At 37.3% G+C, this 13047-nt stretch overlaps 1 protein-coding gene across 1 annotated transcript in view; it reads left to right on the top strand.

Moving 5' to 3' along the window:
* The window catches only part of LOC139139353 (nucleoporin NDC1-like), a 40676-nt gene that overhangs the window by 231 nt on the left and 27398 nt on the right, over window positions 1–13047 (top strand). Inside the window, exons 2-7 of the mRNA XM_070708234.1 lie at window positions 8704–8824; window positions 9431–9532; window positions 10045–10268; window positions 11004–11069; window positions 11568–11676; window positions 12460–12641. Coding sequence (XP_070564335.1) covers window positions 8704–8824; window positions 9431–9532; window positions 10045–10268; window positions 11004–11069; window positions 11568–11676; window positions 12460–12641 — 804 coding nt within the window. The remainder of the gene's footprint in view (window positions 1–8703; window positions 8825–9430; window positions 9533–10044; window positions 10269–11003; window positions 11070–11567; window positions 11677–12459; window positions 12642–13047) is intronic.

The following is a 13047-nucleotide window of genomic DNA, read 5'->3' on the forward strand; positions in this document are numbered from 1 at the left end:
ACACAAACCACATCTTTACTGGTCGCTTGTGGCAATCATCCTTGTGATTCAACATGTTCGATGCGCGGCGAGGGCGCCTGAAGCATTAGAGAGAGGGGCCTCTCAAGGGGCCTCTCTTTCCAATGCTTCCATGCGCCCTCGCCGTGTATCGAACTACAAGCGACTGTGACACAACCCTTACGGAGTGGATGCTACAGAATGCGGTGTACAATCCTACAAATCCTCTTTCTACCAGGCTCCATAGACAAACCATAGAAATAAATACAACTTGGGACAAAGAGGATAAAATTAATTGTAGCCATGGTAGTTTCAGAAAGACGTACAGTCCAGCGACCATTAGGTCCTCATATTGAATGTAGTCTCTGAGTTTGATGTATATTCCTCGAGAAAATGTGCATGGTCAGCGCGGTGTAATGCATTTCAGATTGACTGATTGATACACATCAATCAGTCAATCTTTATTGTACTCGACACATATAGCTGCAAAATTGTAGTGCTACGGTGAGGCGGTCGGTGAGTTTTGTTTTTTGTGACCTCGCTCACCAGTAGCTACAATGCTGAAGGCCCTGTAGCATTCAAAATAAGCGCGCACATGGCGCAGCATTTTGAAATCCCACATATTACTGCATTATTTTGGTTGTACCGATTTATCACTTTAAACACGTGGATCACATTCCAAAAACATTCCTGGGAGCCGCCATTACCAACTTCCAGTAATGGCAGCTCCCAGAAGCACGTTCAATGGTATAATGGAACGCAATCAACGTGTTTTAACAAATACCAAACCCCATAAACGACAAGCTACAGGGCCTTTGGCATTGTAGCGCTACTGGTGAGCGAGGTCGTAAAAATCAAAACTCACTGACTGCCTCACTGTAGAGCTACAATTTTGCAGCTATCGAGACATACGGTACTAACATTGGTGATATAGTACATTAAGATACATTACAATGAAGCAGGAGAAAAATAGTAAACAATATTCTCCTATGTAATAGTCGCGCCAGCCGGCTTACTGACTACGCATGCGCTTATTCATAACATACTATGCGAGTAACCGGAAGTGTACCCTTCTTTCTCATGATGGGCGCCGCCATGGTTTTTTTTTGAGTACTCGTAAATAAACAAATACGAAACAAATTACTATGATATAACATGCCTTTTATAAAATATACCTCTTTTATTAGCCAGTAAATGTTATTATACACCTTGTCGCTGATACAAAGTATCGTTGATATAGATAAACGGAGAAAACTGTCGTGCATATGAATGGGGGCATACGCAAAGAATGCTGGGATTGAATTATAGAAGAGCGCCCCCTGTGTCAATAATTAGATTCAAAAATTGCAAGTTTTTAGACGGAACGCTATAGTTTTCAGCTTGCAAGTGGAAGGTGGGCAGTGCGGTTACCATTGCAATGATAATTATTGCATAATACGTCCCTTGTTTAACGCCATAGGCTGTTATCATTGTAAAAATTGCCAATTTTTGTCCAAAATTTTTACACGCTACAGAAAATCTATACCTGCCCTGCTGCAGGGTTTGACGTCGTGTAAGTACGTGAACTGCTTTCATCAGAGGGAAACTGGGCATAGTTTTCATATAAACGTTTATGAAGTAACAATTACAGTTTATCATGAATCAATACAAATAACATTGCCAATCTTAACCCCTGGCGCGACACCAAGGGCTGAGCCCTATATAATATTACAAAAACAGGCTATATGATAGCCTTGCTACAGCACTGTAGCTGTAGGTTTTCCTAGCAGTTGTGGGTTGATGGCAAACACGACCTGAGGCAAAACCTTGACCTATGCCACACTGCAGCAAGCTACAGCTGTGTTAGTTGGTTGGTTGGAACTGCTGGAGGGTTCAGGATAAACGTTTTCTCCTCAAGAAAAGAACAAGTTTTATATAATTACAATCCACCACCTTTTCTATATTTTCTTTTTGCGAAATACTGGAAGCAATTGATAGATAAAGTCACTTTCTTGAAGTAGTACAGGATTTTCAACAATATAGCGCTGTTCACGGTTACAGGTTTGTTACTAAATATAGCTGTATGCGCGCGACATCGCACACGCAGCTTGAAATGCGGACAAATTTTATCAATGTTGCATACGTGGCCGTTTTTGCAGTTAGTACTCAGAGTCGTTAATATGTTTTTTAGTATTCATTGTTACACTAGCAGTCACCCACTGAGATGTATTTTCAACGTTCTTGCATGCGTAATTTTCAAAAGCGTTATCTGAAAATGCAGACAAATATTATTTTTGCATATTAATAAGAGAACAGTGACGTAAACTGTGAACGGCCCTATTGTTGACAAGGAAATAACTGTAAGTCATGTATTTTATCACAGTTTGAACAAATTGGCTTTTAATAGGTGCAATCTTTGACGCAATGCACAACATTGCGCCAATGGACGCAATAATTTTGCTACATGCCACAGTGCCAAACTTAGGTGGGTGATACTATAAATGATGGGGTTGGCAGCTTGACAGTCCATGGCGTATTTTTCAGTGTTGCACAGAATAACAACCAAATTACTTGTCAACTTGACAGATAAAAGTGTGATGTAGGTTTAATATGTTAAATAAGTTCAATTATGAATAGAAATGAAGTTTATGAAATTGAATTTAGGACAATCGGTGCTTGGTGGTCTGCGATTTTTAAAGTGAACCATTCCTGGTCTGCCCTGGACTCAGTGATTACTGAGAAGTGACATTGGACAAACTCAGCCCTGTGCATCTTCAGCTTTCAGTGACCTTTCAAGAGTATACCCTTTACAATTTTAAGCAAAGTCTATCACTCTAACTAAATACATTGTTATCAGCGTACATTATACCACATAATCAGCATCAAAATATTGGGCATGGCGTCTGTGATTTAATTTCAATCTTCAAACTTTATACACATGGAAAGAACGGTAAAATGTCACACTTGATTGCAAAAATGTCTTTGCGACAAAGTGATGGTAGGCGTAAATCACAGTGATATTAAGAAAAGGGTGTTGGTCATCATTTTCATTACTAGAAAGTTGTAGTGAATTGTTGTCGTACTAGCATATTGATAGACAAGTTGGCTACAGATGGGGACATGTAGATATGCTATCCAATCATACGATCTCTAAGTTAGAAGTAATTCCCACTCAAAGTCAAAGCCGAAAAGACAAAGTAAAATATTATTGGCTGATAGTTTTAGTTTTTCGTGCCAAGATGTGATTCAGCAGCATTGTGCTATGTGTACAATGTTTCCAGTGGGATCTCTAGATTCTGTCGGCACAATGTTGTGTATTTTGGCTCAATGTTGTGTATTGTGCCACAGATTGTGCTGATTACTAAAAGCTGAACAAATTCTTTCATTCAAAGGTATTCATGGTTTAGTTTCCAGGCCGCCTTCAATCCCAAGGTTATGATCGTTTGGTCTAAACTTTGACATACATCTACATAATGAAAACTGCGGTTGCTGTGACCAACTCTTTTGGGTTGGAAACGGTAGCCGACTGGTTTTGTGTGAGGCCTAGCAGCTAGGCGATGTTGCCGTGAGTGTGTGGGGGTTCGAATCCCGTTTGGGTCATAGTAAAAAATAAATATTTAATTAACTTTCAAAGTGAGGGTGAAATTGGAAGCTTCTATAAGTGCACACTTTGTTACCACAACCAGGTTGTCTTGAATCATAGAGTAGTACCACAACCAGGTTATCTTGAATCATAGAGTAGTACCACAACCAGGTTGTCTTGAATCATAGAGTAGTACCACAACCAGGTTATCTTGAATCATTGAGTAGTACCACAACCAGGTTGTCTTGAATCATAGAGTAGTACCACAACCAGGTTGTCTTGAATCATAGAGTAGTACCACAACCAGGTTGTCTTGAATCATAGAGTAGTACCACAACCAGGTTATCTTGAATCATAGTGTAGTACCACAACCAGGTTGTCTTGAATCATAGTGTAGTACCACAACCAGGTTGTCTTGAATCATAGTGTAGTACCACAACCAGGTTGTCTTGAATCATAGAGTAGTACCACAACCAGGTTGTCTTGAATCATAGAGTAGTACCACAACCAGGTTGTCTTGAATCATAGAGTAGTACCACAACCAGGTTGTCTTGAATCATAGAGTAGTACCACAACCAGGTTATCTTGAATCATAGAGTAGTACCACAACCAGGTTGTCTTGAATCATAGTGTAGTACAACAACCAGGTAGTCTTGAATCATAGAGTAGTACCGCAACCAGGTTGTCTTGAATCATAGTGTAGTACCACAACCAGGTTGTCTTGAATCATAGTGTAGTACCACAACCAGGTGTCTTGAATCATAGAGTAGTACCACACCAGGTTGTCTTGTATCATAGTGTAGTACCACAACCAGGTTGTCTTGAATCATAGTGTAGTACCACAACCAGGTTGTCTTGAATCATAGTGTAGTACCACAACCAGGTTGTCTTGAATCATAGAGTAGTACCACAACCAGGTTGTCTTGAATCATAGTGTAGTACAACAACCAGGTAGTCTTGAATCATAGAGTAGTACCACAACCAGGTTGTCTTGAATCATAGTGTAGTACCACAACCAGGTTGTCTTGAATCATAGTGTAGTACCACAACCAGGTTGTCTTGAATCATAGAGTAGTACCACAACCAGGTTGTCTTGAATCATAGTGTAGTACCACAACCAGGTTGTCTTGAATCATAGTGTAGTACCACAACCAGGTTGTCTTGAATCATAGAGTAGTACCACAACCAGGTTGTCTTGTATCATAGTGTAGTACCACAACCAGGTTGTCTTGAATCATAGTGTAGTACCACAACCAGGTTGTCTTGAATCATAGTGTAGTACCACAACCAGGTTGTCTTGAATCATACTGTAGTAGTCACAGGCTTGTTTATTTAGTCCCCACGGACACCGTCCGGGGGGACTTATAGGTTTGGTCATGTCCGTGCGTGCGTCCGTGCGTGCGTCCGTCCGTCCGTCCGTGCGTCCGTCCGTTCACGCAGATATCTCAGAGATGCCCGAAGCGATTTCATTCAAACTTGGTACAAGGATTACTTCATATGTCATACAGATGCACGTCGATTTGTTTTGTGATACGATCCAATATGGCTGCCAGGCGGCCATTTTATTACGATTTTTTCATGTACAGAGCCATAATTCAGGCATGTTTCAACTGATTTTATTCAAAGTTGGTACAAGGACATTGACCAATGTCATAGATATGCACGTCAATTCTTTTTGTGATACGATCCAATATGGCCGCCGTGCGGCCATTTTGTTACGATTTTTTCATGTACAGAGCCATAACTCAGGCATATCTCAACCGATTATATTCAAACTTGGTACAAGGACATTGACCTATGTCATACATATGCACATCAATTTGTTTTGTGATACGATCCAATATGGCCGCCAGGCGGCCATTTTATTACGATTTTTTCATGTACAGAGCCATAACTCAGGCATATCTCAACCAATTTTATTCAAAGTTGGTACAAGGACATCAACCTATGTCATACACATGCACATTGACTTGTTTTGTGACACGATCCAATATGGCCGCCGTGTGGCCATTTTATTACGTTTTTTCATGTCCAGAACCATAACTCAGACATGTATCAAGCAAATTTATTCAAAGTTGGTACAAGGAGATTGACCAATGTCATACATATGCATGTTAATTTGTTTTGTGATACGATCCAATATGGCTGCTGTGCGGCCATTTTGTTATGATTTTTTCATGTACAAAGCCATAACTCAGGCATATTTCAACCAATTTTAATCAAAGTTGGTACAAGGACATTGACCTACCATGTGTCATACATATGCACATTGATTTGTTTTGTGATTCGATCCATTATGGCCACCATGTGGCCATTTTATTACGATTTTTTTCATGTCCTGAACTACAACTCAGACATGTATCAAGCGAATTTATTCAAAGTATTTTTATCACAGACCTAATGAAGAGGCTCTATCCTCTCTGAGGACCTGTAATCAAAGCACCCATTAACAAGTGGGGACTGTGTCATCAACGCTTGTTTATTTCACAAGGCCCATGTAAAGGGGCCTTGTGAGACAAACAAGTCGCATACCTGTGGTTATAGTGTTGTGTTGTGGTTTGGAGGTAAGCTCTCCCCAACAACACTGTGGAGGGAGCGGTAGGGCTCGAGATTGCAGCAAGATTGGGGAATTTGAGAGTGTTTCATCTATCATCTATAATAGTAGCAGTGGGTTTTTAGATATTCCTGTCTGTGTTATCAAACCCATTATAGTGAATGTGAAAAGTGGTCGTCATAAGTCAACTCAATTTGTTGTGAATTTGGCAGTTGAAATATTGCCGAGTCATGTCATGCTCCACTTCCCTTTCTTTTTCTTTTTTTTTTGGGGGGGGGGGAATCAAGGGTTATTTTCCCCTCAGCAAGAAGGAAATAAAATCTTCACTCTGCAGTGGTGCCAACTCTTAGATAGAAAATTTTCGAGTAGAGTAAAAATTTTGCCTCTGTCGATTTCTACAGGACCCAACCCAGTTTGACTAAATTTTCAATATTGAGATGATGGTAGTACATTTGATAGTTTTACAATGATCAAAATTAAGCCCAGTGACTGTGAACAAATGTGACACTTGTCAATCATACACTGTATATATCATTTGCTAGCAGTAATGTGCATGATATTAAAACAGATCAAATCATTGTATCAGGATGGAAAAGTGAGTGATGTCCCTTTGGCAATCCACCATTTGAAAATCTGCAGCATGCACAAGCCTATCTTACTTTAAGCTTGCTTCATTAGATTATCAGCATGCAACCTCTTGATCCAGATCTAGATCGTAACGCAGCAATGCTGCATTATGTTCAAAATCCTGGATTCAGAGGGATGGATACCTTTGGCAGCAAAAATTGATGGACTACTCCCTGTGTGCAATCTGTGCTTGGATTGTGGTCAAAATATCTTAGTATTTTCACAGTTGATGTAGGATTCATAAAAGAATTGCCTAATGATGTACAAAAGTTTTTGTCAAATCTCATAGCAGACTTGAGTACGATAACATGAGGTAAATTGTGCATATCAGACAAACTTACTCGGCAAAATACACATGGACATGATGTAATACACCAAATTAAGATGGGCAATGAGTGAGATGGCTTGACCAAACACTTATTTTATGAAGGAAATACCGGTATGATAGAAGTGAAGGGTGACTAGGAGATTTACAAGCTTAATTTTGACAATGGCATTGGACATTTGTTCACCTGAAACTGGTGTATTTGCATGGAAAAACGTCTTTTGCAGATACCTTCTCCTTCAAAATTTATGAGAAACAGCAATTCCATTCAATGGCAGGACTGTATGGTAGGTCCCAGTGTCTTGGACAAGCATATTGCAAATGTAGTATTCAATATCTTAGCATTTGTAGATATTTTGGTTGAGAATGCTCTCTAAGTTGTGAAATAATATTAGTCACCAATATAAAACAGTAAATAGGCAAAACACCTGCAAATATACTTTTGATTGTGTTTGTGAAAGCCTGTAAACAGTCTGTTTCATCTGCTGATAATGATCGGGTAATTACATTTTGTGTTTTTCAATGTTTTACTTAAGAGTATTTGCAAATTACAAAATCAATGTGCTGACTGAGGCAAACTGGAAAACATTTGGCTCATTGATTTATCATGTGATGACATGAGTATGACAGATCAAGAGACATACAACAGTATGTGAAGGTCTTATATTTTATCCTGTGAGGGATGAGATTTCAATAAAGGAGTACATTACATTATAGCTTACATTGCTCAGAAAGAAATGTCACTGTTATTGATCTCTGTTGCTCCATAGTCTATTGTTTAACCTAAAAATGTTGACCACCAATGGAACAAAAGGAAAAACTCTGTCATTCTGCTACTGGGTAAACAATGAGACACATAAAAGTTCTTTGCCCTCAGTAAGGTGATCAGATCAAAATGATATAATTCACCCTATGGGCTGTCAGTGATGTTCTCTGGCTTTCCATGCCTTACATCTTTGGAGACTGCTTTTCAGAAATGTGGTTTCAGAATTGAACATGCATGGTAAAGACAAACCTTTGAACAGACAATTTGAAAAGTATGCAGTAGATCGAAAACATTAACAAAGAGTAGAGAGAAACAGAGGAAAAGTAAAATTCTATACCCTTTGGGGTTCAAATCATCAGCTGCACACCGATAGTCTGAGGAGAGTAAATGTAGAAAATGCCAATGCATTAATCCCTTTTGTGAAAACTACTTACGACAATCATCACTCTGTGCTACTTTACCGTTTGCTGAGAATTATTTCAAAATTTATTTTCAAAGAATTCTGACTGTACATGTATTACTTTTTGGAATCTCCTTTCTCATTTGATTATGTATAAACTTTAAACTAGTATGTGCCATGAAGAGTGTAATTATTATCATTTTAATATTTGTATCACAGCAAATAGTGGTCTTTTTAGCTCACATTTGGTATACAGGTATATACACCATAGGCAGTTTATGTTTTAGTGTATAGACAGAATTGTGTCATGGTTTGTATTTTAATATTATGAGGGAAAGTTTCACTTATTCCATTTATAAATAATGTTTTTATTTGGAAAATTCATCTTGATGATATTTTCTATGTTTATATTTCCTAATCTGCAAATCTGTTTTGTCCTGTTGTTCAAATATTATACTTCTCATTTCTTCAGGTGTATCCATGGAAAACTTGTGCCAGCGTTGCATGGGCTGTGTTATTGTTGATTCCATTTCAAGCTCTCTTCCTGTTTCTTGTCAGAATTGATTTGTTTCATCCGTACACATGGCTAAAAGGTGAGATAAAATTTAAATGTTATGATAATCATCAATTTCATCTGATTTAGTCATCAAGTTCATACTTCTGCAGTATTGTTATTACGGTATGCTTCATGAAAAAGTTTATACTAATATTTTGAGTGATATTTGCCAATGTTGCTGTCAATGTACCCTCATGTAGCAGTTGTGAAGCTTCATTTGAAAGTCAGATCACAGCATATGTAAAATGTATTGCAGGATAACTGTGTTATCTGTCGTCAAGATACTGTAAATTTCTCTTTAGATGACCTTGAAACAATCCAAATATTCTTTCCATCTTTGACATTATGTGAAAAATATTTTGAAACTGACAAATATTTGGATAATCCTGTCATATTCAGTGTGTAATGCCTCACACTTGTTCTTTTCCATCCAACACCATAAAGTGAAGACAATAAAATATATGTGTCACTGTGCATATAAATTTTAATAAACACATCCAGTGTAAACAGTCATGGTTTTAATTGACACTATCTTATCTAAATCTGTGTGCCTTGTGTATCACCAAACATGTTTTCCTATATGTAGTTTCTCTATTCATATATTTTTACCTAAAATATTGATGCTAATTTTTTCTCTTGATAGGGTGTTGGATGGACCTATTCTCAGTGAACTTTGTAATGCAATACATGTTGATAGGTGGTGTTGTTGCATCTGTGGCAGCATTCAATGCCAAGTATTATAGAGGTAAGCTTATTTTGTAATTGACAGAGAATTTTGTAATGTCCAGTCTAGCTGATGCTAGGTAGTAAATTCCATATAGATTAGGTTTTTCTGGTTTCTTTATTGTCTTCTCTTCCATTTTATAATTCTGTAAAGTTTGGCTATGAAGTATGTTAGCCAACAGAATTGATTAGATTAGAAGTAAATAAAACAAAACCTATGTAGCTCACATTCTGAGCTTGGTCTTACTTTGGAAATCTGTGTCACTTGGGAATTGAGCTTTTAAATTACAAATATCTTCAGCTGTAGCCAAAGACCTTTAAATGCAATAGTAAAATTAAATATTGCGTAACCTTGGTGTCATACAGAGCAATATATGATACAATGAATGTTGTACAGACTACTAAGTTCCAGGTCCTTCATAGTTTGCATATTTTTGTAACTTTTTGTACAAAATAAATATCACATTTCAAAAATTCAAGCTATGACAACAATAGAGTGAAGCAAATGACATCATATTTCCTTTATACACACAGTGACAGTAGATGTTCCAATGAACAGACTGGCAGTATTTTGGAGGACACTCAACCCATACAGATTATTCCATACATTATGTCATGGAATTGCAGCAGCTATAATAACATGGTCTTTAACAAATCTTATTGGTGCTAACTATGACTCCTTGGTTGTTGAATGTAACCAGCACAGTGACTGTCTTAATGAAAAACATTTGTTCATCATGTTGCATGGAATTCTGGTTGTAAGTTAGCTAGTATATATTATCTCTCTCTCTCTCTCTCTCTCTCTCTCTCTCTCTCTCTCTCTCTCTCAGACACACAGGTACTACACATATAACACAATTCTTAAATTTTCATCAAATTCATTATTTCAGGCTTTATTCAGGACTAGCAAGCCTAGCATATTCAATATAGGGAAGAGAAACTAAAATTCTCTATGGAGTTTGATAAATGCACTACAGCGACACGTAGCACGGAACACACACTGTTGTACTTTGTAAACATCAACAAAATGTAGATGTTGGTACTTGTATGACAATACGCCTTTGATTTGATGCATTTGTTTCTCAACAAATACAAGACTTCATTTGACTGTTTCCACAACATTTGCTATAGTGTTGGCCATGATAAATCAACATATGAATAAACTTTGATATAATAGAAAGAGTGGTCTCAATAAAGTTGTATGTGTGTTTGCATTGAAACTGAAGGAACAATAGTTAGTAAAATCACGATTGAAAACATTGTATCTGATGAATGCATTGAAGATAAAGAATGTAATATGTAATACAGTGGATGAGGTCCCGATATAATTATTGAATCTCCAGGTGACTCCTTAAATAGCAGTTTCAAAATCAGGAAATGATGTTGTCTTGTGTATCCAAAGATTAATACTGAGTGTGACAGTTTACTGACAATATTTTTTTAAAAGAAGAAGAAGATTCTAATAAAGTTGCTGGATTGTGATTGGCTTTCAGGGATTGTGTTATGGACTACAGTATTTCTTAAATCAAGAAAACTACATGGCTTTCCCTGTCACCCAGGTATGACAGTGATCAATACATTTAGCTATGTTTATATTTACCAGCTTAAAAGAAAGATTTGTGTAAAGAGTACTATATCACTGACACATATTTTTAGTCATACTGGTACAGTATGACTAAAAATACTGTATATATTAGATATCAAAGTGTGTTCAAAGGTATTGAGTACTCTGGATTTTCAATTACTGGTCATTACCTTATGTTGCCTATTCCTTTGTCATGTAACCGTCAGTGACATTCAATCTATATCAGACATGATACACTGCATGGCCTTTCTTACAGATCAAATGACATGCTTTTATTTAGAAGCACCCAATAATTCCCATGGGAAATGAAAATGCCTCCAGATCTCTAGATTTTCAGATGTAGATGATTTTGCAGTTTATATAAAAAGATTATGAAGGTTAAACTATGCATGAACGATGGAGCAACATAGTAATGAACAAATCTGGGATGTTATAATCCTGTGATATTTCATATGCCTGTATTCCATTTCAGCAAGCAAAGTATTTCAAAGTGACAAGTAACATGACAGTTTGTGTGATGTCTTCAGCCTGGAAAACATGGCAGATCATCAAGTACTTTTACATAGCTTACTTTTTCTTTGGTAAGCACATACCTATGTACATATTGTCTAAATTTATACATTGTGTTTTAAAGGGCATTAGGTCCTCATTTACTGCGCATGCAGTTTTTGGTTTTTATAGGTCAGTGTGAGTTTTGTCTACAGCAAAATTACATGCAATGCATCCAGCTTTCACTCTTCTAAAATGTTGGGCCATTCAGCTTTCACAACTATAATAGAGTTTGTGTCCAAAAGCAGACAAGATACACGTCTGTGTGTTCCTTCACTTTGACCCAGTATTTCCACAGAAAGTGAAGCTCTGTGTCTTATTTGTAGTACTCCTGGTAGTTTGCTTAATCAAACAGTAAATTTACTCCTTTTCGTTGTGAACTTATCAGAAAACACCTACATGTATCTGCACTTTTTACCTAATATCAAGTTTTTATAAAATGAAATGTTGCTCTCAATATTGCACTATACAAACGATTGCTTGGCTTGCTAAAATGATGACTTATGCTCTGCTTAATTCCATAAAGGCTCCAGACAATTTCAAAATATAAAAGATTACACATTTCAGTTTGACCAAACAATATCAAGAATCCTGTGAAACAATTCCTGGAAATTAATCTTACTTGGGCGGTATGGGATTTCATAATACATTTCTAACATGTTTTGAAATCTCAAATAAAATTCCTGAAATGTTAAGGTGTCTAAAATTCAATATGTTAATAAATTTTCTTTACAAATCAGTACACAGTTCATCTTCAGAGAGAGTTTACTCAAAGACCATTGATTAGATTGCTATTTTTTGTTTATGGTACTCAGGTTCATGGCCTAGAGAATGGATGTTATACAATTTGAACTTGGAAAGTACAGCTTCCACTTCACTAAACACTGTCTGGGGACTTTGTGACTTGGAATTATTCTGGAATGTTTTCATATGTGCCACTTTAATACAAACACTATGGTACATGGCACTTTATCTATTTCAAGTTTACAACACTGAGGTGAGTCTGTCTTTGATCTAGTCTATGAAAACAAAGTCACCTGTAATCTATTGTGCGTGCAGGTGTTTTGTAAACCTTTGAATTGGCCCAGAAAATGTACCCGGTATATGTTGCAGTAAGATTCCACAAACATGAAGTCAGCATACTTACCACTGCCTAGATTAGAAGAGCTGTTGTGGAAGAGACTGCTTTCAACAGATATTCCAGTTTAACTACTATCCACTCTGTCCTACATACACACAAGGCAGATGTGCATCTCTTAAATTTCAAAATGTTTCATCAATAGCACAAGTATCTGGTCTAGGCCAACCATATAAGCTGACAGGCCAACTGGCTACAGTTACATTTAGCCAACCCACAGTCCCTCGTGTGTGGAGGGACTCTGGCCAACCTAAAAATTGCTGAG

Source organism: Ptychodera flava, chromosome 8 (assembly GCF_041260155.1).
Source record: "Ptychodera flava strain L36383 chromosome 8, AS_Pfla_20210202, whole genome shotgun sequence".
In the NCBI taxonomy this organism is placed as follows: domain Eukaryota; kingdom Metazoa; phylum Hemichordata; class Enteropneusta; family Ptychoderidae; genus Ptychodera; species Ptychodera flava.